Raw genomic sequence first — 27,905 nt, forward strand, 5'->3', positions numbered from 1 at the left:
GGCCTCACCCCGACTCCTTTTGGACACTGGAGCCTGCATTCAGCCCCGAGTCCCCGAGGTTTGGCCTTGGGCTTGGACCTGCGGTGACTCAGACTCTGCCAGCCGCATTCCGCTGCCTCCCCTCCCCCCGCCTTCTGTGCGAGCAGCTGCCAGGTCCCGGTGACTCACCGCGGCGTCCAGGCGGCCTGGGCGGTGACCCCGGTGGGAGAAGCTTCCAGAAGGTGTCCCCGTGGGTGTCCGGCCCCGGACAGACGGGGAGGGGTCTCCGTGAGACTTTTCCTCGTGTCTTCTCCCCGGGCCTGGGGGTGAAGGTGCAGAAGAGAGAGAGGGAGAGAGAGACAGAGAGAGAGGGAGAGAGGGAGAGAGAGAGAGAGAGAGAGAGAGGCTGGGGAGGTGGCCTCACTCCTGGCCTAGCTTGCAGCCTCCCGGTCGAAAGAGTGTGGGTCGGAGTGTCCGTTGCCGCCAGGCGTTAGGACAAGTCCCTGGGTGCCATCCCCTGCTCCCCTCCTGGCCCTGCTGGGACCCGTTGGCTGTATCTAGCAGGCCCCCGGCCTCCTGTGCACCTGCCACTGTGTGTGTGTGTCCATAGCCGGTGTGGCTCAGTGGATAGAGCGTTGGCCTGCAGATTGGAAGGTCCCGGGTTTGATTCCGGCCAAGGGCACAGGCCCAGGTTGCGGGCTTGATCCCCAGCAGGAGGCGTGCAAGAGGCAGCCGGTCCATGATGCTCTCTCCTCATGGATGTGTCTCTCTCTCTCCCTCTCCCTTCCTCTCTGAAATCCAGGAAAATATATTTTAAAAAAATAATAATAACTTTGGCCCTAACTGGTTGGCTCAGCAGATAGAGCTTTGGCTTGCGGACTGAAGGGTCCCGGGTTCGATTCCCGGTCAGGGCACAGGCCTGAAGTGCAGGCTTGACCCCAGTGGGGAGCGTGCAGGAGGCAGCCGATCCATAATCCTCTCTCCTCATCGATGTTTCTCTCTCTCTCTCTCTCTCTCTCTCTCTCTCTCCCTCTCCCTTCCTCTCTGACATCCATGCAAACAGCAAAAGCGAGCAGGGGCGGCCTGGACACATACATTCACCCAAACCCAAAACCCAAACCAAAAGAACAGAACGTGCGCAGGCGGGTCTGCACCCCCTCACCCGCTCGTGTGCACCCCAGTCTGTGCCCGGGCGGCCTCTGGCAGGAGCACGTGTGTGTGTGTGTGTGTGGGGGGGCGCTCCGGAATGAGGATCGGGGTGGGGGGCGCCCTGAGTGGCACACGGGGGTCCCCAGGCTGGACGGAGCAGGGCCAGGAGGGGGGTCCAGGCTTCTAGCTCCCCCGCTTCCAGCTCAGAGCCAGGCACCTGCCAAAGGGGGAGCCGAAGCGCAAACCCTGTGCCCTGGAGGGGACCCCACCTCCCCAAGGGCGCGCGGGGAGCCGCTCCGCCTGGGTCCCGCCGCCCCGGGGGCAGGTTGGGGGCGCCCCTCGGCGGTCAGGCTTTGGGGGGGCCCCGGGGTCAGGCTGGGGGCGCCCCGGGGTCAGGTTGGGGGCGCCCCTCGGGGGCCGGGCCCGGGGCGGTCCGGTGCCAGGTGCGCCCGGCGCCGCCCACTTCCTGGCCCCGGTCCGCGGCGGCGGCGGGGGCGGCGGGGGCGGCGCAGGCACCCGGGGCGGAGGGAGGAGGCGGAGGGCGGGGACCGGGGCGGGAGGCGGAGGAGGAGGAGGGAGGAGGAGGGCGGAGGGCGGAGGGCGGAGCCGCTGCTGTCACAGAGGCCGGGCCGGGGCCGGGCGCGCGGCGACACGGGCCCCGATCGCCGCCCCGATCGCCGCCCCGAGCGCCCCCCGCGCCCCCCGCGCCCCGACATGTGCGATGGACGGCAGGACGCGGTGAGTGCGCCCCGGCCCGGCCTCCCCGGCCCCGGCCTCCCCCCGGCCGCCGCCTTCCGGGCCCCGCGCTCCCGGTCTCCCGCGGCCCTGCCCGGGGGTCCCCCCGCTCCCCTGCCCCCCGGTCCCCGCGATCGGGGCGGGGCGCAGGGTGCGGGGCGCCGGGTGCGGGGCTCCGGGCTCCCCGCGCGGGTCCCCCCCCCCCCGCAGCCCCGGGGTCACCGCGGACCTGGGGGGGGGGAGGGGGTGGAGGCGATTCCATTAGATGCGGGATTTGCTTCCTCTTCTCTCTCTCTCTCTCTCTCTCTCTCTCTCTCTCTCTCTCTCTCTCTCTCTCTCTCTCTCTCTCTCCCTAAACTTACTTGGCAAAGAATTCCTTCTTTCTCTTATTTTTCTCCTCCATCCCCCACTTAAAAAAAAAATATATATATATATATATTATTGATTTTCTACAGAGAGGAAGGGAGAGGGAGAGAGAGAGAGAAACATCCATCAGCTGCCTCCTGCACACCCCCCCCCCTCCCCGGGGATGTGCCCGCCACCCAGGTCCATGCCCTTGACCGGATCGAACCCGGGTTCAGTCCTCAGGCCGACGCTCTGTCCACTGAGCCGCACCGGTTCCGGCCTCTGCACCCCCTCTGGTCCCAGACTTTAAAAACCAGGAAGAACCTGTGCCTTTGGCTGCGGGAGGGGAAGGGTTAAGGAAGGGCTCTGGCCGGGCACAGGGCACAGGTGCCCCCGGCCTGTCTGCCCGCCCCGCCCGCAGGGAGCTGGGGCAGGAGAGCCGGGGCAGGAACGCCAGGGGCAGGAACTCAGGGGCATTCATTCGGCCTGGGGAGGGCTTTCCGCAGGGCTCGGCCATCCGGGGGGAATGGGGGCGAGGGGAAGGGGGAGATGGGCAGAGAGTCCGGGGTCAGCGCCTGGCCAGGCGGGGAGGGCCCAGGACTGACAAAACTGTGCATCTGCTGCCGAAGGAATCGCTATGGCCGGTCACTTCCTGTTTCTAGATTCCTGTCCTGATAATATTTAAAAGAGAGAGAGAGAGAGAGAGAGAGAGAGAGAGAGAGAGAGAGAGAGAGAGAGAGAGAGAAAGAAAGAAAAGGGATATGTACTTGGGAGCGGAGCAGTGTCTGATGGGACGCTATGGCCACCTCACCAAGGGGTGGGATGGGGTGGGGGGAGTGGGATGGGGTGGGGGGGGGGACCTGGCAGAGGGGAACCTCTGGGTCACATGATCACAGTGGTATCAGGCTCGCATCTCTTATCTGCCGGCAGAGAGATAAAAAAAGTAAAAAGAAAAAGAGTGTCTTCCTAGGTTTCAGTTCGTTTTTTTTTATTTTTTATTAAAAAATATATTTTATTGGTTTTTTACAGAGAGGAAGGGAGAGAGATAGAGAGCCAGAAACGTCGATGAGAGAGAAACATGGACCAGCTGCCTCTTGCACACCCCTATTGGGGATGTGCCCGCAACCAAGGTCCATGCCCTTGACCGGAATCGAACCTGGGACCCTTCAGTCCGCAGGCCGACACTCTGTCCACTGGGCCACACCGGTTTCGGCTCAGCTCGGTTTTTGGGGGAAGCAGAGCCCATGAGTTCGGGGGGTCCCCGAGAAGCTGGCACAGACGTGGTTGTCTGAGCGGCTGCTGGCGGGAAAGTGGGGCGCCCAGCCAGGTGTGGCTCCCCGCCCCCCCTTCCCCCCAGATAATGGACGGAGAGCGAGGCCTATCGGGGGGCCTGGCCGTCGGTGTGTGTAGTCCCAAGTCGCGTAATCACGTGTCAAGAGGAGTGTGTGCGGCCAAAACCGGTGTGGCTCAGTGGATAGAGCGCCGGCCTGCGGACTGAAGGGTCCCGGGTTCGATTCCTGACAAGGGCATGGACCTTGGTTGCGGGCACATCCCCAATGCCCCAATGGGGGGTGTGCAGGAGGCAGCTGATAGATGATTCTCCCTCATCGATGCTTCTAGCTTTCTCTCCCTCTCCCTTCCTCTCTGTGAAAAATCAATAAAATATATTACAAGAGAGAGTGAGAGAGAGAGAGAGAGAGAGAGAGAGAGAGAGAGAAAAGTGTGTGCCGAGCGTGTCCCCAGAGGAGGGCAGCTGATGGATGTTTCTAACTCTCTAACCCTCTCCCTTCCTTTCTGCAAAAAAAATCCATAAAATATACTCATGAGAAAAAAAACAAGAATGTATCTTAAAGATAGATATTAAAAATGTGGTTTTTTTATCGATTTCAGAGAGGAAGGGAGAGGTAGAGAGAGAGAAACATCCATAGTGAGAGAGAACCATGGATCGGCTGCCTGCTGCAGGCCCCCCACTGGGGATGGAGCCCGCCACCCGGGCCTGTGCCCTGACCGGGAATCGAACCCTGACCTCCTGGTTCCTAGGTCAATGTTCATCCACTGAGCCACGCCGGCCGGGCAAGACAATGCTTTTAAGTTATGGATCACTAAATCCTTTATAAGGCGCTTCCAATGGACTGTTTATTTTATTCGATCCTCACAATTTAATTTATTCTATCCTCACAATTACACTGAGATAGATGCCAACGAGGCCCTTCATTGGGAAGACGCAGGCTCAGAGGTGGAGTGTTTTGCCCCAAATCTCTGGCTCTTGTTCCTCTATCTTAAGTTGCTGGGCCGAATCCGGTGTGGCTCAGTGGATAGAGCATCGGCCTGCGGACTGAAAGGTCCCAGGTTTGATTCCGGTCAGGGGCATGTACATTGGTTGCGGGCACATCCCCAGTGGGGGGCGTGCAAGAGGCAGCTGGTCGGTGTTTCTCTCTCATCGACGTTTCTAGTTCTCTCTCCCTCTCCCTTCCTCTCTGTAAAAAAATCAATAAAATATATATATATTTTTAAGTTGCTGGGAAAACAGCACCAGCAAAACATATCCCCGCTCCCCTGGGGTCCCTCCCTCGCCGGCCCCACCGAGACCAGAACGCGATCCCTCTTCCGAGTCCTGGGAAGCTCGGCCGTACGGAGAGGCGGACGCACGTCTGGGACGGGAATATAACGATGCTCTTTTTCCTCTTCTTCTTCTTCTTTTAGGGAAAACCCAGAAAGAACCTTTGACCTGGTGGTGAACGTGAAATGTCCCTCCTCTGAAGGCGAAGGTATGTCTGTGCGGTCGGTCCCTGAGCGGCCGGCGTCTGTCCCAGCGCGGGCCCCGGGGCAGGGGCGTGGACACGGGAGCATCTGCCTGTGGGACCCGTCCGCACCCCCGTCTCGCGTGGCCGGAGTGGAATCAGTGCTGGGTCTCGGCCCTGTGCGGGTGGTAATAATCGTGAATGTTTTCTTTCTTTAAAAATACATTTTACTGATTTTTTTCACAGAGAGGAAGGGGGAGGGATAGAGAGTTAGAAGCATCCATGAGAGAGAATCATCCATCAGCTGCCTCCTGCACACCTCCTACCGGGGATGTGCCTGCCACCAAGGTCCATGCCCTTGACCGGAATGGAACCCGGGACCCTTCGGTCTGCAGGCCGGCGCTCTATCCACTGAGCCACGTCGGCCAGGGCCGTGAATGTTGTCTGTGCGGCTTCAGTCTCCCTGTGTGAGAGACACACCGCTTCCAGCGCGGCTGTCCCCGGTGGGTGCTCACGTTTCACTTCCTTTCGTGCCTCTTGGGAAAGGAAGCTCCTTTTTAAAACAGCGGCTCTGGGGCTGAGCATCGACCTAGGAACCAGGAGGTCAGGGTTCGATTCCCGGTCAGGCCATAGGCCCGGGTTGGGGGCTCCATCCCCAGTGTGGGGCGGGCGGGAGGCAGCTGGTCCATGATTCTCTCTCATCATGGATGTTTCTAGCTCCCTCTTGCTCACTCTCTCTCTCTAAACGCAATAACAAAAAATTATAAAAAATAATACATAGATCCAACGCCAGTGCGAATTCCCCGCCAGCCCCGTGGGGGCCACTCCCGTCCCCTCTGGAATGACCTCGCTGGCGCCGCCCTGGTGGGGGAGGGAGGGTAAGAGGGGGGAAAGCAGGCGGGGGACAGGCCTGGGGAGGGTTTCAGCTGTCTGTCCCATGCAGTTTTCCGGAAAGACAGAGCCATTGGCAAGGGTCATTCTTGTTCGTCCTCCTCCCATCCACTTAAAAAAAAAAATTTATATATATATATATATTATTGATTATGGTCTCACATAATTGTCCTCATCCCCCCACTCCCATCCCAAACCCCTCCCCACATGTGCCCCCACCCCCCTGCTGTCCGTGGCCACTGGCCAGGCCCATAGGCACTCACACAAGTCCTTCGGCTGATCTCTCCCCCTGACCCCCACCCTCCCCTGCCTTCCCTCTGAGGTTTGACAGTCTGATCGCTGCTTCTCTGTCTCTGGGTCTGTTTTTGTCCATCCGTTTATGCTGTTCATTATTCCCCCTAGATGTGTGAGGTCCTGGGATCCATGAAATACCCTTATAAGAATACCCTTTGACGTGTGTGTGTGTGTGTGTGTGGAGGGGGGGTGGGCAGAGTGAGGCTTATATTCCTGATCCTTTCCTTTTCAACGTGTCCTCTGCGATGTTTTCACGGGGACGGCCGGTGTCATTTCCTAGCCCCGCGGTCGGCAAACTCATCCGTCCACGGAGCCAAATACCAACAGCACCACAACCGACATGTCTCTGGGGAGCCACAATTTTTAAACGTAAACGTCTTCTGACGCCACGTCTTCCACACAGACCCGCCCAGGCCGTGGTGTTCTGTGGAAGAGCCGCCCTCCAGGGGCCAAAGAGCCGCCGGTGGCTCTGGAGCCGCGGTTTGCCGACCACTGCTTGGCCCTCTGCACACGATGCTCAGGGCTGGGTCTGGGGAGGTGAGCCTTCTATTCTTGGAGCAAAGGCGGCTGTCACTCTCAGCTTCAGGCACTGGCCAGCAATTATGTGCCATATATATATATATATATATATATATATATATATATGCCTTTATTAAAAAAAAAAAAAAAGCAATTATATGCTGGTAAGCCATCTGGGGCTGCTCACCTTAAAATAGAGGTGCCCGCCCCAGCTGTGGCGACAGGGGCGGGGCTGGCGTGGCTGTTTCTGTCATAGTTGCCCATTTTAATTTCTTTTTAAAAAAATTTCTTTATTGCCAAAACCGGTGTGGCTCAGTGGATAGAGCGTCGGCCTGTGGACTGAAGGGTGCCGGGTTCGATTCAGGTCAAGGGCATGGACCTTGGTTGCGGGCACAATCCCGGTAGGGAGCGTGCAGGAGGCAGCTGATGGATGTTTCTCTCTCGCCAATGTTTCTAATTATCTTTCTCCCCTTCTCTCTGTAAAAAAATCAATGAAATATAGAAAAAAATTATTTATCGCTTAAGGTATCACATATTTGTCCTCATCCCCCCCCATTCCCATCCCAAACCCCTCCCCACACCTTCCCCCACCTTCCTGTTGGCCGGGACCGCTAGTTAGGCTTGTAAGCATGCACACAACCGTGTAATCTCTGTGAGTCTGCAGACATCCATCAGACATTCATAACGTGGTATAGTTTCTCTTTTTTTTTTTTTTTTTTAAAAAAAATATCTTATTGATTTTAGAGAGGAAGGGAGAGGGAGAGAGAGATAGAAACATCCATGATGAGAGAGAATCACGGATCGGCTGCCTCCTGCACACCCCACACTGGGGATCGAGCCTGCAACCCGGGCCTGTGCCCTTGGCCAGAATCGAACCCAGGACCCTTCCGTCCGCAGGCCGATGCTCTACCCACTGAGTCACACCAGCTAGGGCTGTATAATTTCTTTATTTTAAAAAAATATATATTTTATTGATTTTTTACAGAGAGGAAGGGAGAGGGAGAGAGAGTCAGAAACATCGATGAGAGAGAAACATTGACCAGCTACTTCCTGCATGCCCGCCATTGGGGATGTGCCCGCAACCAAGGTACATGCCCTTGACCGGAATCGAACCTGGGACCCTTCCATCTGCAGGCCGACGCTCTATCCACTGAGCCACACCAGCCAGAGCTGTATAGTTTCTTTAAACACAGTTTAAAGCGTCCGCGCTGAGAGGGAAGACAGCCCTCTTACGATCCGTCGTTGGTGGGGGGAGGCGGGCATGCTCAGGCCACCTCGATGGAGGGCCCGGGGCCCCGGGGCCGCCCGCTCCGGGCCTGAGGCCTGCGGGCCGTGACCTTTCCCGGAGACACGTGAGCGGCCCGCTCCGCGCCCGCTGCCCCTGCCCCGGCCCGTCTCCCCGGAACCGGTCCGGCCAGTTCCATGTTCCCATGTTGGTCTCCTCTTTCTCGACCTTTGGCTGTTCCTGTGGGCACCGCCGCGGGTTAGAAACATGGCATTTGTGTGTTTTTAAAAATATATATTTTTATTAAAGATTTCAGAGAGGAAGGGGGGGGGAGAGAGAGAGAGAGAGAGAGAGAGAGAGAGAGAGAGAGAGAGAGAGAGAAGCATCCATGATGAGAGAGAATCGTGGACCGGCTGCCTCCTGCATGCTCACCCCCCACTGGGGATGGAGCCCGCAACCCGGGCCTGTGCCCTGACCGGGCATCGAACCCAGGACCCTTCAGCCCACAGGCTGATGCTCTATCCACTGCGCCACACCAGCTAAGGCGGTCCGACGTTTAAGGAGCTCACCCCCTAAGGCAGTGGTCGGCAAGCTCATCCGTCCACAGAGCCAAACATCAACAGCACCACGACGGACGTGTCTCTGGAGAGCCACAGTTTTTAAACGTAAATGTCTTCCGACGCCACGTCTTCCACACAGACCCGCCCGGGCCGTGGCGTTCTGTGGAAGAGCCGCCCTCCAGGGGCCCGAGAGCCGCCTGTGGCTGGCGAGCCGCAGTTTGCCGACCACAGGCCTAAGGCCCTGGCAGGGCCAGACCAAATGCCTTCTCGGGCCTCGCCTGGCCCGCGGGCCGGACACTCCTGCCCCTGGACATTGGAGGGACCCGCAGGCCCTCCTGACGGAGGAATGGACCCGAGAAGCCACCCGGTGGATCGGGGAGCGCGAGGGCCCAGGCCCAGTCTCCGCCGGGCCCTAAGGAGGCCCGCTGGCTACTCCGCGGAGGAGGAAGTCTGAAAGGAGGTCATGGGCGATCGGACAGGAAGTCTCTTTCCCAGAATCCCCGGCACCCCGGGTCCCAGGAACCACGTTGCCTGGGGCCCGACCTGGGCCCTGAAGGAGTCATTGCTGGCGTCCATGCCCTTGACCGGAATCGAACCTGGGACCCTTCGGTCCGCAGGCCGACGCTCTATCCACGGAGCTGCACCGGCCAGGACTGGTGGGGACTCTGTATGGATGCTCCCCTGGCAGTGCAGTGCCCTCACCACTCGTGTCCCAGCCGCCCACAAGGGAGGTGCCCACAAGGGAGGTGCCCACACCAGGCCCCAGGGCCGGCCGTGCCTGCTGGCTTGCCAGGCGCCTGGCTGGGGTCCCTCTTTGCCGTCTTCCCACCACTCAGGGGCGGGCAGCCAGCCCCGTGGGCTCCGCTGGGGCTGGGAACAGACCTGCCTGCCCCCCCACCCTCACCCCCATGTCCCCGCCTCGGTCCCCGGACTTCAGACGTGGACCCACCCCATGCCGCCAGCTTCCTCGGGGTTTGGGGACCGCTGCTCGGAAGGGGTGCTTCTCTCCCGGAGGGACTGAGGGAGGAGGGAGAGGCGGGTCTGGCAGGTGGAGCAGCTGAGCAGCGGGAGCAGCCAGGGCAGCCAGGAAACCTGCCCCTGGGGCCCGGCTCCGCGTGTGGGTGGCTCAGCGAGCAGATCCCATCTGATCTGCGGTCTCAGTCACTGGTCTGGCCTCTCCCAGCCCCGAGGAGCTCACGGCTGGCTGCCCCGATCGCGGGAGGAAGGCTGCAGAGCGAGCTGGATGGGGCGCAGGTGTTTGTTTTGTATAAAATGTTTTTATTGATATTTCAGAGAGGAAGGAGGGAGAGAGAGAGACAGACAGACAGACAAACAGATAGACAGCAGTGATGAGAGAGAATCACGGACCGGCGGCCTCCTGCACGCCCCCCACTGGGGATGGAGCCCGCACCCCGGGCCTGTGCCCTGACCGGGAATCGAACCCTGACCTCCTGGTTCACAGGTGGACGCTCAGCCCCTGAGCCACGCCAGCTGGTTCCTCTTTCTCTTTTTTTTTTAAAAAAAACACGTTTTATTGATTTTTTACAGAGAGGAAGGGAGAGGGAGAGGGAGTTAGAAACATGGATGAGAGAGAAACATCCATCAGCTGCCTCCTGCACGCCCCCTACTAGGGATGGGCCTGCAACCAAGGTCCCTGCCCTTGACTGGAGTCGAACCCGGGTCCTTTGAGTCTGCAGGCCGAGGCTCTATCCACTGAGCCACACTGGTGAGGGCTCCATTGGCGTTTAGAGAGAGCAGAAGGGATGGGGAGAGACACAGAGAGAAACACTGATGGGAGATAGACAGACATCGATGGGTTGCCTCCTGCACGCACCCCGACCAGGGCCGGGGAACCTGCAACCGGGTTACGTGCCCTTGACCGGAATCGAACCCAGGACCCTCCAGTCCAGGGGCTGCTGCTGCTGCCGCCGCCGTCGCTCTAACCACTGTGCCACATGGGCCGGGGAGGCCGCCTTGAAACCCGTGTGCACCCACCCGCACAGCCCACGCCCAGGGGAGCCCTGACATCCAGGAAGTCGGGCCTGGGTGAACCCCACGCGCAGTGAAGTGGTTTAGGACACTTTGCATATCGCCGAGCGTGGAAACAAAGAAAAAAAAAAAAGAAAAATCTGTGAGTGACATGTGGTTCCCGGGTTTCGGCGGGGGCTGCGTGCTCCTTCTAGAAGTCTCTCTGGCTCCCTGATACTCACGGGGCGGGCATAGGTCTTCATGGCCCAAAGGGTCCCAACTCCCCTTCCCGCCCACCTGCCCGCCAGGGCCCAGGGCGACCGTGGCGGTGAGAGGCACTGCCTTCATTTGATGTAGAAAAGCTTGGACTCCAGCTGGACTTATTTATATTTGGCCTCGGACAGCAACCTGGTCTGCAAACCGCGGCTCTCGGGCCCCTGGAGGGCGGCTCCTCCACAGAACACCACGGCCCGGGCGGGTCTGTGTGGAAGACGTGGCGTCAGGAGACGTTTACGTTTAAACAACGTGGCTCTCCAGGGACATGTCCGTCGTGGTGCTGTGGGTATTGGGCTCTGTGGACGGGTGAGTCTGCCGACCGCTGAGCGAGGCTCATGCTCCTTCAGAGCGCCGCCTGCAGGTGTCCTAGGAAAAGACAGACCCCGTTTCAGGCCGGCGTGGCTCCGTGGTGGAGCATTGACCTGTGAGCCAGGAGGTCACGGTTCGATTCCCGGTCAGGGCACAGGCTGGGGCTGCGGGCTTGATCCCCAGTGGGGGGCGTGCAGGAGGCCGCCGATCCATGATTCTCTCTCCTCATCGGTGTTTCTGTATCTCTCTCCTTCTCCCTTCCTCGCTCAAATTAAAAAAAAAAAAATATACACACACACACACACACACACACACACACACACACACGTCTTTGCCCCAGCTGGTTTGGCTCCGTGGATAGAGCATCAATCAGCCTGTGGACTGAAGGGTCCCGGGTTTGAGTCTGTTCAAGGGCTCAGGTCTGGGTTGTAGGCTTGATCCCCGTTAGGGGACATGCAGGAGGCAGCTGATCAATGTCTCTCTCTCATTGCTGTTTCTATATCTCTCTCCTCCCTTCCTCCCTCCCTCCCTCTCTCTCTCTCTCTCTCTCTCAAAAAAAAAATTATATATATGTTTGCCCTGGTTGGTTCGGCTCCATGGATGGAGCATCAGCCTGTGGGCTGAAGGGTCCCAGGTTCGATTCTGGTCAAAGGCACCTGCTTGGGGTGCAGGCTTGATCCCCGTGAAAGGTCCTGCGGGAAATCCCATTCCAGCGTTCGGTATCTGTTGATTATTGCTCCGAGAGGGATGGCTGCAGAGTTTATGTGGGGTTCCCCCCCCCCCCCCCACATCGTACACACACGCACGCTGTAATTACAGAGGCGTTGTGCATTCGAAGGCATTTCATCTTCCACACCGAGCCCTCTGCTCTGGAAGGCGGGATCCATTCTCCGTGGGGAAGCGCCATGTTTTTAACGGTCGGGTTATCACGTGTCTCCGTAGGTGCCTCTGTGGGTCACGTGTTCTTTGTTGTTGCTGCTGGAACCCAAGGTGACTTCTGGGTTTTCCGGGTGAATGACCCCCCCTCCCCCCCTCTTCCCTTTACCTGGGGGAAAGGTGCCCGATTCCCCCTCAAGGCCCAGGCCCAGGGTCGCGGCCTCCATCCCCAGTAGGGGGCGGTGTGCAGGAGGCAGCCCATCCGTGATGATTCTTTCTCATCGTGGATGGTTCTCTCTCTCTCCTCTCCCCGTCCTCCTTCCTCTCTGAAGTTAATTAAAAACATATTAAAAGCAAATGAAGCGAAGAAAAGGAGGTTGCTGTATCTTCAAGGCCTGCATTTCAGATTTTAATAGAAATACGCTCTAGCCCTCACCGGTGTGGCTCAGTGGATAGAGCGTCGGCCTGTGGACTGAAGGGTCCTGGGTTCGATTCCGGTCAAGGGCGTGGACCTTGGTTGCGTGCACATCCCCGGTGGGGGGTGTGCGGGAGGCAGCTGATGGGTGTTTCTCTCTCATCGATGTTTCTAGCTCTCTCTCCCTCTCCCTCCCTCCCTGTAAAAAATCAATAACATATATTTAAAAAAATAATTTTTAAAGGCCGTTGGTGTGAACCACAGGCTCTGCTGAGCTGGCGGGGCCGGGGAAGATCAGATAGGGTTCTTTCCTCTCTCACTTCCTCCTCCTTATCGCTGAATCTGGACACTCCATGGCGAGCTATCTGGCCGGCGCATCGGAGCGTGTGTCTCTGCAGCTGGGGAAGCTTCCAGAAATTAGTCATTTCAGAAACCGTCCGTCTGTCTGGCGGCAGACACGGGTGCCTCCCGTGTTCCAGCCTGTGAACGTTGGACGCGTGTAACGTGTGACCTGAGCGGTGGTGGGGAGGAACATATGTGTGCACGTGTGCAGAAGTCGCTGGGTGGGTCAGGGCCCGGGAAGCAAGGGCAGGGGAGCCAGGGTCTGTGAATTAAAATATCCGTCACCCTAACCCCGTGGTCGGCGAACTGTGGCTCGCGAGCCACAGGCGGCTCTCTGGCCCCTGGAGGGCGGCTCTTCCACAGAAGACCACGGCCCGGGCGAGTCTGTGTGGAAGACGTGGCGTTAGGAGAAGTTTACGTTTTAAAAACGTGGCTCTCCAGAGACATGGCCGTCGTGGTGCTGTGGGTATTTGGCTCCGTGGACAGATGAGTTTGCCGACCACGGGGCTAACCTAACCGGTGTGGCTCAGTGGATAGAGCGTCTGCCTGTGGACTGAAGGGTCCCGGGTTCCATTCCGGTCAAGGGCATGGACCTTGGTTGCGGGCACATCCCCAGTGGGGGGTGTGCTGGAGGCAGCTGGTCGATGTTTCTCTCTCATTGATGTTTCTAACCCTTTCCCTTCCTGTCTGTAAAAAAATCAATAAAATGTTTTTAATAATAATTAAAAAAATAAAAAGAATCACTACCTAATTCTACGAGAATACCCTGTGTGTCTCATACTCATGACTGTAAACTGATTAGAAACCAGTAAAATATGTCAAACACCCCCCCCCCCCACACACACACACACACTATTTGTTGATTGTGAGTTTCTTTTGGATATGGTGTTTAGAAGAGGGAGCTGTTGAATTTGGGGAATTTTTTCAAGGTCTTGGTCACTGTGATCGTAATAACAAGAGGCTAATATGCAAACGGTTGTTACGCTCGATCAGCAGGCGGCTTCGTTCCCTGCCTGGTGGGGTTTGACGGGGGACCTGAGGCTGTGTCCCCCCTCCCTCTCCCTCCCGGGGCAGGGCTTGAGGGGGTGGGGGTCTCATGCGATTTTGAGGCACCCATGGGTGGGTGGGGACTTGTGGCAGGAAGGAGATTTTCTTTTTTTAAAAAAAAAATACATTTTATTGATGTTTTACAGAGAGGAAGGGAGAGGGATAGAGAGTTAAAAACATCGATGAGAGAGAAACATCCATCTGCTGCCTCCTGCACGCCCCCCACTTGTTATGGGCCCACAGCCAAGGTCCATGGCCTTGACCGGAATCGAACCTGGGACCCTTCAGTCCGCAGGCCGACGCTCTATCCACGGAGCCGCCCCGGCCAGCGCTGTGCTGGCCCCTCACGATGGGTGTCTGGAAAACGTCAGCACATTGATCCTCTGCGGGGTGTTCCTTGTCCTGGATGAATCGAGATCGAACATCTGTGGCCCCTCCTGGCCTTCCGGTTTCTGGCGGTTCATCTGAGATTAAAAACAAAAAATAAAAAGCAACCACCCCACAAAGCGCGCGCTCCGGCGCCCGGCTCCCGGGGCCTCGGGCCCCTCGCTGCTGATGGTTCGATTCCCGCGGCCCCCGCGGCCCCCGGGGCGGGCGCGGAAAAGAGATTGCTTTCCCCGCGAGGTGCTCCCAATCCAATTCTCACCCATTAGCCCCGCCGGGCTGAGTGTGGGCTCCACAGCCGCGGGCTCCGAGTGACTCGATCCGGTGATGGACCGAGGTCCTCCCTGTGGGGTAACGGGCCTTGATGCCGGGTCCGAGCGATACACGCGCACCTGCTACTCTGACCCGCCTGAGCGTTTATTATTTTTTTAAAAACATTTTATTGATTTTTTTTTTTTTTTTTTACAGAGAGGAAGGGAGAGGGATAGAGAGCTGGGAACATCGGTGAGAGAGAATAATTCTCACCGACCAGCTGCCTCCTGCACGCCCCCCACTGGGGATGTGCCCGCAACCAAAATACTTGCCCTTGACCGGAATGGAACCTGGGAGGGACCCTCCAATCTGCAGGCCGATGCTCTATCCACTGAGCCGCACTGGTCAGGGCTAAACGCTCCATTTGTTTACCTTGCCTTATTCCTCAGCCCCACAGTCTTCAGACCTAGATGACGGATTGTCTGTTCAGCAGACGGTGCTCCAGTGGCTAGGGGTAGCCCTGAGCCGTCATGGGTTGGTGTGAGCTTCCGATCAGACCTCATACCTGGAGCCGCATTTCTGTGTGAATTCTCACACCTCACCCCCTGGCGGCGGGGTCTGCCAGCGCTGGCCTGCGCCCGGCGGCTGGACGGTCAGGGGGACACACGCTGCCATCCGGGGCCAGGCCGGGCGTCTTCACAAAGGCGCTGGGACCCGGCTCGGGATTTTCATGACGGCGCTGTGACAGCGTGTATATGTGTGTGTGTGTGTGTGTGTCTGCCTCTCTCTAATGCCGTGTATCCGTTCTTTACAGATCCCGTGGTTTTGTGGAAATTCCCAGCGGACTTCGGAGACCAGGTTAGAATCCCATCCTTTAAAATAATAATAATAATAATAATAATAATAATAATAATAATAATAAAAATATATATATATCCCATGTTTCCCCGAAAATAAGACATCTTCCAAAAATAAGACCTAGAGCATGGAAAGATAATACATCCCCTGAAAATAAGACCTAGCGCAACTTTGGGAGAAAAAATTAATATAAGACATTGTCTTATTTTCAGGAAAACAGGGTATAAATATATATAATTGATTTTTTTACAGAGAGGAAGGGAGAGGGTGAGAGAGTCAGAAACACGAGAGCCTTCCTGACTCATGCTGCTATTTGGAAATAGTGGTCTCTCTTTTTAAAAATATATTATTTATTGATGTCAGAGAGAAAAGGGGGGGGGGGAGAGAGAGAGAGAGAGAGAGAGAGAGAGAGAGAGAGAGAGAGACTGGACTCATGGATCGGCTGCCTCCTGCACGAGAGGAAGGGAGAGGGAGAGTTAGAAACATGGATGAGAGAGAAACATCGATCAGCTGCCTCCTGCACACCCCACACTGGGGATGTGCCTGCAACCAAGGTCCATGCCCTTGACGGGAATCGAACCTGGGACCCTTCTGTCCGCAGACCGACGCTCTATCCACTGAGCCACACCTGTTTCGGCCCCGTGTGGAACTTTCAAAACACCCCCCTCCTGCGAGCCGAAAGCCTTGAACTTGGCCACCATATGGTCCCAGCCAGCCTCCTGCCCACCCCGCCTTTTGTTGTCTGGCGCTTGTTACCGGGCTTACTGGCCCTGCCAGCCCCCGATCCGGAGGCGGGGCCCGGCGCCCTGGGGAGGCCCGGAGACCGCAGCCGTGGATTATGGAAATGCGCGCGGATCTCAAAGGGTCCCCCGGCGACAGGACCGGGCTGGGGGGGGGGGGAGCCAGCCGCCCCTGAAAAGATGACGGGATGGGATGGAGGAGGGAGCGTTTGAAATCTTTCAGGCCAGCTGCTGCGGCTCGGAGAAAGGCCGGGCGTGCATGCGTGTGCGTGTGCGTGCGTGTGCGTGTGTGTCTGTGTGAGTGTCTCTGTGTGCGTGTGCGTGCGTGTGTGCGTGCATGTGCATGTGTGTCTGTGTGAGTGTCTCTGTGTGTGTGTGAGTGCGTGTGTGCGTGTGCGTGCGTGTGTGTGTGTGTGTGTGTGTGTGTGTGTGGAGGGAGAGCGATCGGGGGCCGGATTAGCAGTGTGATTTATTCTATTCGATCCGTTTCCATCCCCCCCAGGGGGATAGATGTGTGCGTGTTAACAGGCCCAGCCCACGTGAGGCTGTGACATTGTGAGGACACGGTGGGGTGGGGAGGGGAGGCCGTGGGGCCGTGGGGGCAGCACACGCGGCGGGGGGAAGGGGGGGTGAGTGTTTAACCTCCACGCAGGCGTCGTTTCAAACATGAGCTCCGGGTCGGGGTTCTGTGGAGGATGAGGACGGGGACTGTGAAGATCTGTGTGTGTCTGTGTGTCTGTGTGTGTGTCTCTCTGTGTGTCTGTGTGTGTGTGTGTCTGTGTGTCTGTGTCTGTGTATCTGCCTGTCTGTATGTCTGCCTGTCTGTGTGTCTGTGTGTCTCTGTGTGTGCCTGTGTGTGTGTCTGTGTGTCTGTGTGTCTGTGTGTCTCTGTGTGTGCCTGTGTGTGTGCCTGTGTGTCTGTGTGTGTGTGTGTGTGTGTCTGTGCGTGTGTCTGTGTGAGTGTCTGTGTGTCTGTGTGTGTGTGTGTGTCTGTGCGTGTGTCTGTGTGAGTGTCTGTGTGTCTGTGTGTGTGTGTGTGTGTCTCTGTGTGTGCCTGTGTGTGTGCCTGTGTGTCTGTGTGTGTGTGTGTGTCTCTGTGTGTGCCTGTGTGTGTGCCTGTGTGTCTGTGTGTGTGTGTGTGTCTGTGCGTGTGTCTGTGTGAGTGTCTGTGTGTCTGTGTGTGTGTGTGTGTGTCTCTGTGTGTGTCTGTGTGTTCTGCGGCTTTGACTGCAGAGTGACGTGTGTACTCCTGTGTGCTTTTCCAGACAGGCGGTGGATTGCAGCTTCTCTGGGTAAACCTACTAATTGGTCACATACATCTTCAGAAAAATAAAAAATTAAAAAAAATTGATGTCAGAGAGGGAGGGAGAGGGAGAGAGAGAGAAATATCCATGAGGAGAGAGAATCTCAGATGGGCTGCCTCCTGCACGCCCCCCCCCCCCCCCCCCAACTAGGGATGGAGGCAGAGTGGTTAGGGATGATCAGGCAGGCAGAGTGGTTAGGGGCAATCAGGCAGGCAGAGTGGTTAGGGGCGGTCAGGCAGGCAGGCAGAGTGCTTAGGGGTGATCCGGCAGGCAGAGTGGTTAGGGGCGGTCAGGCCAGCAGGCAGGCGAGCGGTTAGGAGCCAGCGGTCCCGGATTGCGAGAGGGATGTCCGACTGCCAGTTTGGATATTCCCCGAGGGGCCTGGATTTTGAGAGAGGGTGCAGGCCGGGCTGAGGCCCCCGCCCCGAATGTTGTACCCGGGGCCTCCAGTCTCCTAGTAAAAGAACGGAGAGAATGAGCAGGCGGCGGGAGATGATCAAACGTTCACCGGCCCGGACACCAGGAACGGGGTTTCCTCTTTCAGGCCCTCAGCCGGAGGGGACAGGCCGGAGTGAAACACGCCCGGCTGTCTGTCCCGCGCTCTCCGGCCAGACCTGCTCGGCGGCTTTCTCTCGGTGAAAAGAACCAGTGTTCCCGCTCCGATTCTCAGAGAAAGAGTCTGGAGTCACGAGGGCCCAGACCAACCCCGCACCTTTGTCAGAAGCTCAGCCAGGGGCCGGGATGACGCCGGAGGGAGTGAGGCTGGGACTCGGTGTCCGATCCGCAGGTGGAGGGATGTTCTGTAAGAGGATCGCTCCCAGTGCCGCTGGTTAGAATCTCAGGACTCACTCCTTAAAGAAACACACACACACACACTCACACACAGACACTCACACACAGAGACACAGAGATACACACACACACACACACACACACACACACTCACAGACACACAGACACTCACACACACACACACTCACACACACACACAGACACTCACACACACACATATACACACAGACACTCACACATACAGAGACACAGAGATACACACACAGAAACACACACACTCAGACACACACACACACACACGCACACATATACACACAGACACTCACACACACAGAGACACACAGACACACACACATGCACGCACACTCAGGGCTTCAGATTTAACTGTCCTTTGACCTATTCAAAGTCATGGGCGTGGACAATTTATTTAAAAAAATATTTTTATTGATTTTCACAGAGAAGAAGGGAGAGGGAGAGAGAGTCAGAAACATCGATGAGAATCATCCATCAGCTGCCTCCTGCACAACCCCTACCAGGGATGTGCCCGCCACCAAGGTCCATGCCCTTGACCGGAATCAAACTCGGGACCTTTCAGTCCGCAGGTCAATGCTCTATCCCCTGAGCCAAACCGGCTAGGGCTGAAAGAATATTACCTTAAATCTTTACATCATCTGTGGGTGCTGGCCTAGAAGTGTGTGTGTGTGTGTGTGTGTGTGTGTGTGTGTGTGTGTATCTCTGTGTGTGTCTCTGTGTGTGTCTCTGTGTGTGTGTGTGTGTGTGTGTACCTTAACACCGTGCGATGGAGAGATTGGACGGTGTGAACGCAAAAGTGCAACTTCTAATTGGCATCGTCGCTAAAAGTGTCTCCCAAAATGAACTGCGTGGGTCTCATTTCTCCTCCTCCCCTCCCTCTCCCTCTCCCCCCCCTTCCTGCTCGCTGCGCTCTCTCTCTCTCCTGCTCTCTCTCTCTCTTTTAGCCGCCAGTGTGAATGGCACCTGTAATTAGGCAGACCCGGAGCCGAGGGCGCTGGGGAGGACTCCGTCTATTGATCTGTGTGAGCCTGACGGAGGCCCAGGCCGTGCTTTGTCGCCGGCAGCAGCGGGGTGTGTGTGTGTGTGTGTGTGTGTGTGTGTGTGTGTGTGTGTGTGAGGGGGGAGATGGGGGGTGAGGGGGGAAAGCGGGGGGGTGTCTGGGCTGTTTATACGGCCCGGCCTGCCGGCTGCTGAATCTTAAAGAGCCGGTTTAAAGGCTTGTCCCCCGAGGCGGCTCTGCCAGTTGGGAAGCGAGCTGAGGCCTGTGTGTGTGTGTGTGTGTGTGTGTGTGTGTGAGTCGCTGGAGGAAGGAGGGGGTGGGTGTGAGAGATGGAACCTCTAAGGGGAGAACCTTCTTAATTTGAGCCTTAAAATGGATGTGAAAAAAAAAAATGATGGGAAATTGATCCCTAATCCTGGTGTATTTAGAAGCAGACCGTGAATTTTGTATGTCATCTGTCTATCCTCTATCTGATCTATCTTACCTATCTATCTGTTTTTCTATCTATTTGTCAATCTATCATCTATCTTTTTCTATCAAGTATCTATTTTTCTTTCTATCATTGATCTATCCTCTATCTTACCTAATTTATCATCTATCTATTTTTCTATCTATCTTTCTATCTATTTTCTATCTATATATCTATCATCTATCTATTTTTCTATCTACCTTTTATTTTTCTATTATCTATCTATCTATCTATCGTCTGCCTATCTCTCTCTCTCTCTCTCTCTCTCTCTCTCTCTCTCTCTCTCTCTCATCTGTCTGTCTATTATCTAGCTATCATCTATTTGTTATTTACTATCTGCTATCATCTATCTATCTATCTATCTATCTATCTGTCTGTCTGTCTGTTTTGGGGTGCAGGGGCTGTGGCTGCTGCAGGGAGACACCGGCCCTTTTCCCCACAGAAGCTCACACAGCTCCCCCGGCACCCCTGGCTTTGCCGTGTCTGATGGCTCTCTTCCTCGGACAAGTCTACGTGAAGGGTTCAGACATGGTCCGACAGTTGTTTTTCATAGTTCACACACCCGGACCCTTTTCTGTGTGGGGCCAGACAGATGATAGATAGATAGATAGATAGATGATAGATAGATAAATAGATAGAAAGGTAGATAGATAGGTGATAGATACATAAATAGATAGGTAGATATATAGATGATAGATAAATAGGTATTATAGATAGATGATAGATAGATGATAGACAGACAGATAGACAGATAGATAGACAGACAGACAAACGATAGATAGATAAATAGACGATAGATAGACAGACAGATAGATGATAGATAAATAGATAGATAGATGATAGATGGATGGATGGATAGATAGATAGATAGATAGATAGATAGATATTTGGGCCAGACAGACAATAGATAGACAGACAGACAGACAGACAGATAGACAAATAGACAGACAGGCAGATGATAGATAGATAGATGATAGATAGATAGACAGACAGATAGATGATAGATAAATAGATAGATAGATGATAGATGGATGGATGGATAGATAGATAGATAGATAGATAGATAGATAGATAGATAGATAGATAGATAGATATCTGGGCCAGACAGACAGACAGACAGATAGACAGACAGACAGATGACAGGGGCAGTCAGGCACTATTCAGGCCCTGGGACCAGTTCCATGCTGTCCTAAGCTGTGCGTGCGTGTGTGATCTCTGAACAGCCGACACTATTTCAGAGCAAACGGCAGGGCCCGGCAGGAACCAGGCCACCCCCTCCGCGCTAACGAGAACGTGGGTTTTCAGGGGCCTCCCCCGTTACAGGCAGGCGCGGGGACGGGAAGCGGTTCTCGGGGAAAGAAAGGCCGAGTCTCAGACGGACACGGGGGGGGGGGGGGGGGAGAGGGGGGATGTTTCATTCGAGATGGACTTGGGGGTCCTGCCTCGGAGTCCACAGGGGGTGAGCCCCTCGGCGTCTCTCTCTGAACCCCCTCCTGTGGGACAGCCCCCCCCCCCCCCCCCCCCGTAATCCCCGGCCCCTGCATTCTAACGGGACAGCCTCCCTCCGTCTGCCCAGGGCTGTCAGAGCCCCGTGGCTGCTCTGCGGCCGGTGCTCCCCATCTGGTGCGGCCGGTGAACCCATATGGCCTGTGGAGGCCCCCCCGCCAGGGGCTGGGGGGTGTGAATGCCCTTTAGGCCTCCGGGCCCCATTGTCCCCGCAATCTGCACTCCACCCTCCTGCCCCTTAACAATCAATTAGGCCCAGCCCAGCCTGGGCTGTGAGCTTAAGAAAGGAGCCCTTTTATTTTATTTTATCTTACTTATCTTATTTATTTTTTATTTTATTTTACTTTATTTATTTAATTTTACTTTATTTAATTATTTGTTTTATTTTATTATTTATTTTATATTTCATTTTATTTTTTTCATTTCATTATTTATTTTATTATATTACATTATTTTATTTTGTTTAATTTTATTGTTCTATTTTATTTTGTTTTGTTTAATTTAATTTTATTATTTTATTTTGTTTAATTTTATTATTCAATTTTGTTTTATTTTGTTTAATTTTATTATTTTGTTTAATTTTATTATTTTATTTTGTTTAATTTTATTATTTAATTTTATTTATTTTGCTTAATTTTATTGTTTTATTTTATTTTGTTTTGTTTGATTTTATTATCTTATTTAATTTCACTTTTTGTTTTTCCTAGGAGGGCCGTGCGGGCACAGGTGTGAGGTCTGTCTGCGCCCTAACGCTCTGTTTCTGTCTGTTTCCGTTGGCCGCAGGAGGTGCTGAGGAGCGTGCCCCGGTTCTGCTTCCCCTTCGACGTGGAACGGTGCGTGGACCCTAACCTCCCTCCGTCCCCCCAGCCGGAGACCGACGGCATGTTTTCACTGTCTGCAATTGTATTTTATTTTATTCCCCCATTTTTCTATGACGGTGTTATATGTGCACATATCTTATCATTGCCCCCCTTCCCCCCCCCCCAGAAAACCTAAACTTTTACCACACACACACACACACACACTCTCACACACTGACACACACACACACACTCACACACACACACACACACACACTCACACACACACTGACACACACACACACACACACTCTCACACACACACTGACACACACACACACTCTCACACACTCACTCTCACACACTGACACACACACACTCACACACACTCACACACACACACTCACACACACACTGACACACACACACACACACTCTCACACACCGACACACACACACACACACTCTCACACACTCACACACACACACTGACACACACACACACTCTCACACACACACGTACACACACACACACACACAATGTTTTATGTTTAAATACATTTTCATGGATGTCAGAGAGCAGAAAGGAGAGGGGGAGAGAGAGAGAGAGAAACGTCCATGAGAAGAGAGAATCATGGATCGGCTGCCTCCTGCACACCCCGCACTGGGGATGTGCCCGCAACCAAGGTCCATGCCCCCGACCGGAATCGAACCCGGGAACCCTCGGTCGGCAGGCCGGCGGCACTCTGCCCACTGAGCCACCCGGCCGGGGCGCCCTGGCTTCTCTGCTCGGACGTCCCGCCTGGGGCTGAGCTGCGGCCGCCCTGTGTTGCAGGGCGTCTCAGAACCAGGTGGGCCAGCACTTCGCCTTCGTGCTGACGGACATCGAGAGCAAGCAGCGGTTCGGGTTCTGCAGACTCACCGCGGGCGGCCGGACCTGCTTGTGCATCCTCAGGTGAGGCCCTGTGGGGGGATAAACCCGGGCCCAGCGCGCGCTGTCCTCCCGCGGTGCGGCCGTGCGCCGGGGGTGCTCACCGAGCTGTAGATATAAAAGCCTCACGGGCAAAGTGTCCCCGCGGGAGTTCGGCCGGCCGGGAGTTCGCACGCTTGCTGGGACGTGCGCTGGCCACCAGGGGGTGGCGCGGAATGAAGGAAGGCCCCCCGCCGGCAATGCCAGGGGCCCGACTCCCACGCATGAATTTCGTGCCTCCATTCCTCCTCCTCCTCCTCCTCCTCCTCCTCCTCCTCCTCGTTCTCCTCCTCCTCCTCCTTCTTCTTCTTTTAAAATATTTTTTATTGATGTTTTTCAGAGAGGAAGGGAGAGGGAGAGAGAATTAGACACATCGATGAGAGAGAAGCATCCATCAGCTGCCTCCTGCACACCCCCCCCTGGGGATGTGCCCGCAACCAAGGCACATGCCCTTGACCGGAATGGAACCCGGGACCTTTCAGTCCGCAGGCCGACGGACGCTCTATCCACTGAGCCACACCGGTTTCGGCTTCCCTCGGATTTTTGTGGTTGGTTGGCAGAGGTAGATTGTGATGGTCTTTGGGCCGAAAATTTAGGGGGAAAGCATTTTAGCGTGCCGATCCTCCGTGGAAGAGCTTAGCCATGACTTACACACGGATGGCGTGGGGACGTGTATTGTGTGAACATTTCCTGAGAGGCCACAGAAGTAAAAAGACCAGAAGAACATTTGTTGTCCCAGCAAGGTGAGCTTATCCCTATGTATAAAACCGGTGTGGCTCAGTGGATAGGGCGTCGGCCTGCGGACTGAAAGATCCCAGGTTCGATTCCGGTCAAGGGCATGGACCTTGGTGGCGGGCACATCCCCAGTGGGGGGCGCGTGCAGGAGGCAGCTGATCGATGTTTCTCTCTCATCGATGTTTCTAGCTCTCTATCCCTCTCCCTTCCTCTCTATGAAAAATCAACAAAATATATATATATATTTTTTAAAAAAGGTCTAAGCGACCATCACAACTAAATGGATGACCGAACAGGCTGTGTGGGGCAACCAGGCCGGCGGGTGTGTGTGTGTGTGTGTGTGTGTGTGTGTGTGTGTGGAGGGGGGGCGAGGCGGGGCAGTACCATGGGATTGAGTTGTGTTAGACTCTGCTGACCTAACACGGAAGGGAGCCAGGAACACACTCTATCCAGAGCTTTGGGTTCTGATCACGCTAGGGAAACGAGTCACAGGCCACACATTCCATTTCCCTGGGACAGAGGAGAGAACACAGGCTCGGTGCTTTTCCTGCGGCCCAGGACCCAACCGTCTGAAACCACATCCACTTGGGTCTGAATAATAATAATTCATTTTCCCGTTATTGCTATTATTATTATTATTATTTATTATTATTATTTTAATTTTTACAGCTACCTGCCATGGTTTGAAGTCTATTACAAGCTTCTCAACACGCTGGCCGACTACTTGGTGAAGGCACAGGTAAGCTGTGTTTCTCCCCCATCTTTTTTTTTTTTTTTAAATTGAGGTAAAATACATAAAACATAAAATGGGCTGTTGTAAACCACTTTTCAGGGTACGGTTCTGTGTCATTAAGGATATTCAGATGGTTCTCCGGCCACCCACCCCGTCCTCTCTAAAACTTCTTTTAGCCCTGGTCAGTGTGGCTCAGTGGATAGAGCGTCGGCCTGCGGACAGAAGGGTCCCGGGTTCGATTCTGGTCGAGGGCATGTGCCTTGGTTGCGGACACATCCCAGTGGGCGGGGTGTGTGTGTGTGTGTGTGTGTGTGTGTGCAGGAGGCAGCTGATGGATGTTTCTCTCTCATCGATGTTTCTAACTCTCTCTCCCTCTCCTTTCCTCTCTGTAAAAAATCAATAAAATATATTTTTAAAAAAGAGAAATATTTGAGTTTTAGGCATCTGAAACATTTCTGTGGAAAAAAACCATATTTTGATTTAAATATTTAAATTATATTTGATTGATATGTACTTTTTTTTTTTAAGGTGAAGTATTTAAAAAATATATATTTTATTTACTTTTCACAGAGAGGAAGGGAGAGAGATAGAGAGCTAGAAATGTCTATGAGAGAGAAACATCGACCACTTGCCTCTTGCACACCCCCTACTGGGGATGTGCCCGCAACCAAAGTACATGCCCTTGACCGGAATCGAACCCGGGACCTTTCAGTCCGCAGACTGACGCTCTACCACTGAGCCAAACCGGTTTCGGCAAGGGTGAAGTATTTTAAAAAAAATATATTTTGTTTACTTTTCACAGAGAGGAAGGGAGAGGGATAGAGAGTTAGAAACATCGACGAGAGAGAAACATCCATCAGCTGCCCCCTGCACACCCCCTTCCCCCCCACCCCCTCACCGGGGATGTGCCCGCAACCAAGGCCCATGCCCTTGACCGGAATCGAACCGGGGACCCTTCCATCCGCAGGCCGAAGCTCTATCCACTGAGCCACACCGGCTCGGGCTGATCAACAGATACTTGGTTGATAGAACGTACCTCCTTGTTTCCCGTAGGAAAACGATTTGAACGCCACGCTCACAGCGCTGTACAACCACCCAGTCCCCAAGGCGAACAGCCCGGTGAACCTGAGTGTGGTGAGTACGCAGGCAGGGAATGGATCTGTCATCCCTCTGCGGGAGGAGGGACAGGCGTGTCTCCTTTAAGAGCACCTGCCCCTTTAAGAGGCTTCGTCATCAGTCACTCCACACCCAGGACAAGGTCAGGGCTGGCCCGAGCGTCCAGCTGAGACCTTCGGACCTGTGTTCCGGCCCTGCCCTGACACTGGCTGTGTATCTTGGGGGTTGTTACCTCGGTGTTTTGGGGTGGTGGTTGTGTTTTTTTTTTTTGGCCTTTGGGTAAAATTTGGAATCAGTGGTCTCTGATAGCTTTCTCACCTGTTCTCAACACCATACCTGACGTGTTGGTACCGTCAGCAGGGGAATAAAATATTGCCTTGCGTTTGTGTAAAGCTCATTTCGAGATTGCATTGGATTTCAGGGCAAGGTGCCCGGTCCCGAGCTGTGAACGAGGGGCAAAAGTTGCGATTAAATCACTTATTTAAAAAATATATATATATATATTTTAATTGATTTCAGAGAAGAAGGGAGAGGGAGACAGACAGAAGCATTCATGAGGAGAGGGGATCCTGGGTCGGCTGCCTCCTGCACATCCCCCTACTGGGGATGGAGCCCGCAACCCGGGCCTGTGCCCTTGACCGGGATCAAACCGGGACCTTTCAGTTCCCAGGCAGACGCTCTACCCACTGAGCAACACCGGCTAGAGCTAAATCACTTATTTTTAACCACTGGTAGCGGTTCTAGCTTTACGTGTTAGGAACTTTTGTGTTTTGTTTCCAGAATTCCCGTTAGGAAAAAGGGGACACTCTTGCGAAAGCACTCTGATTTTCTTTTTAAATATATTTTTTATTGATTTTTTTTTTTTTATAGAAAGGAAGGGAGAGGGAGAGAGAGCTAGAAACATCGATGAGAGAGAAACATCCATCAGCTGCCTCCTGCACGCCCCCCACTGGGGATGTGCCCGCCACCAAGGTCCATGCCCTTGACCGGAATCGAACCCGGGACCCTTTGTCCACAGGCCGACGCTCTGCCCACTGAGCAGAACCTACAATGAGCAGATCTGCCCATTAGCCTCCCAGTGGCCATCGTGTCCCTCCGATATTCTCAGTGGCCGTTGGCTCCGTGGGTCTGGCTCAGAGACCCAGGCCAGGCGTGCTGCACACATTCCCCCCGAAAGTAAAATAGTTATTTTATTTCTCTCTCACATATAAGAACCAAGAGCTCTTTATTGCCAGTGAGCAAGTTCTGAGAGACCAGCCCGCCCGAGCAACGGTGAGTTCCCTGGGCGCATCGGCGTCTCTAATCCTCGGCCAGCACGGCGCCTGGGGCTGCTGGGCCTTTAAGACGCGCTCCCATCAATCACGGGAATTAAATCAATCACGGGGAATCTATTTTCTGTTTATACTCTCTCTCTTTTAAAAAAATATATATTTTTTATTCATTTTTTACAGAGAGGAGAGGAGAGGGAGAGAGGGTTAGAAACATCGATGAGAGAGAATCATCGACCAGCTGCCTCCTGCACGCCCCCCACTGGGGATGTGCCCGCCACCAAGGTCCATGCCCTTGACCGGAATCGAACCCTTGACCCTTCCGTTCGCGGGCGGACGCTCTATCCACTGAGCAAACCAGTTAGGACTATTATTATGATTATTTTTAAAAATATATTTTTATTGATTCCAGAGAGGAAGGAGAGGGAGAGAGAGAGAAACATCAAGGATGAGAGAGAATCATGGATCAGCTGCCTCCTGCACACCCCCTACTGGGGACGTGCCCGCAACCAAGGTCCATGCCCTTGACCGGAACTGAACCTGGAACCTCTCAGTCCGCAGGCCGACGCTCTATCCACTGAGCCACACCGGCTTCGGCGATCTCTCTCCCCTTGTTCTCCTCCCCCGGAGAACGGGCACGTGGCCTGTAGGAACGCATCAGTATTGGCAATGGCCCTCCCAGGCCCCGTCTCTAACCCTGGCACAGTATCCAGGAGGCCCCGCTGGGGCTCAGGCAGGGACGTGGTTCTGGAGACGGATATGAACAGAAAATACAGCCGCTCTGGTGATTCGCGGGCACGCTGATTGGGGGGTGGGACACGGGTGGGCACACACCCTGCGCTTTCTTAACCCCCCCCCCACCCCCGTGGCGATCTGCCCTGCCGCCTTCGATAGCGAAGCTAACGCGTGTTTGTGTGGAAGGCAGGGGAAGTGTTTTGATTTTTTACGGAGAGGAAGGGAGAGGGAGAGAGAGCTAGCCACATCGGTGAGAGAGAAACATCGACCAGCGGCCTCCTGCACACCCCCTACTGGGGATGTGCCCGCAACCAAGGTCCATGCCCTTGACCGGGAATCGAACCCGGGACCCTTCAGTCCTCAGGCCAGCGCTCTATCCACTGAGCCAAACCGGTTCTGGCTTAAATGTGTTTTTAAGTCTATAAATATATAATAAATATATAGACGTCTGTGCAACAACGAAGAGATAACGTATCTTAACACTAGTAGGCTTCTTCGTCTTAAACTGCTTTCAGGACTTCCATTTTAATTTTGAAATT

General features: G+C 54.8%; 1 protein-coding gene across 2 annotated transcripts in view; it reads left to right on the forward strand.

The window, feature by feature from the left end:
* The first annotated feature begins 1,736 nt into the window (after positions 1–1,736).
* DENND1B (DENN domain containing 1B) overlaps positions 1,737–27,905 on the forward strand; it is a 68,408-nt gene continuing 42,239 nt past the window's right edge. The window contains exons 1-8 of one of the 2 annotated variants that reach the window (XM_084868562.1): positions 1,737–1,866; positions 4,912–4,976; positions 15,122–15,165; positions 21,793–21,842; positions 22,645–22,764; positions 24,184–24,253; positions 25,301–25,381; positions 26,576–26,635. In XM_084868562.1, coding sequence (XP_084724688.1) covers positions 1,850–1,866; positions 4,912–4,976; positions 15,122–15,165; positions 21,793–21,842; positions 22,645–22,764; positions 24,184–24,253; positions 25,301–25,381; positions 26,576–26,635 — 507 coding nt within the window. In that variant the 5' untranslated portion in view covers positions 1,737–1,849. The remainder of the gene's footprint in view (positions 1,867–4,911; positions 4,977–15,121; positions 15,166–21,792; positions 21,843–22,644; positions 22,765–24,183; positions 24,254–25,300; positions 25,382–26,575; positions 26,636–27,905) is intronic. The other variant, XM_084868563.1, reaches the window with a different exon arrangement.

This window comes from Pipistrellus hanaki (assembly GCF_964339955.1).
Source record: "Pipistrellus hanaki genome assembly, chromosome: 20".
Lineage (NCBI taxonomy): Eukaryota > Metazoa > Chordata > Mammalia > Chiroptera > Vespertilionidae > Pipistrellus > Pipistrellus hanaki.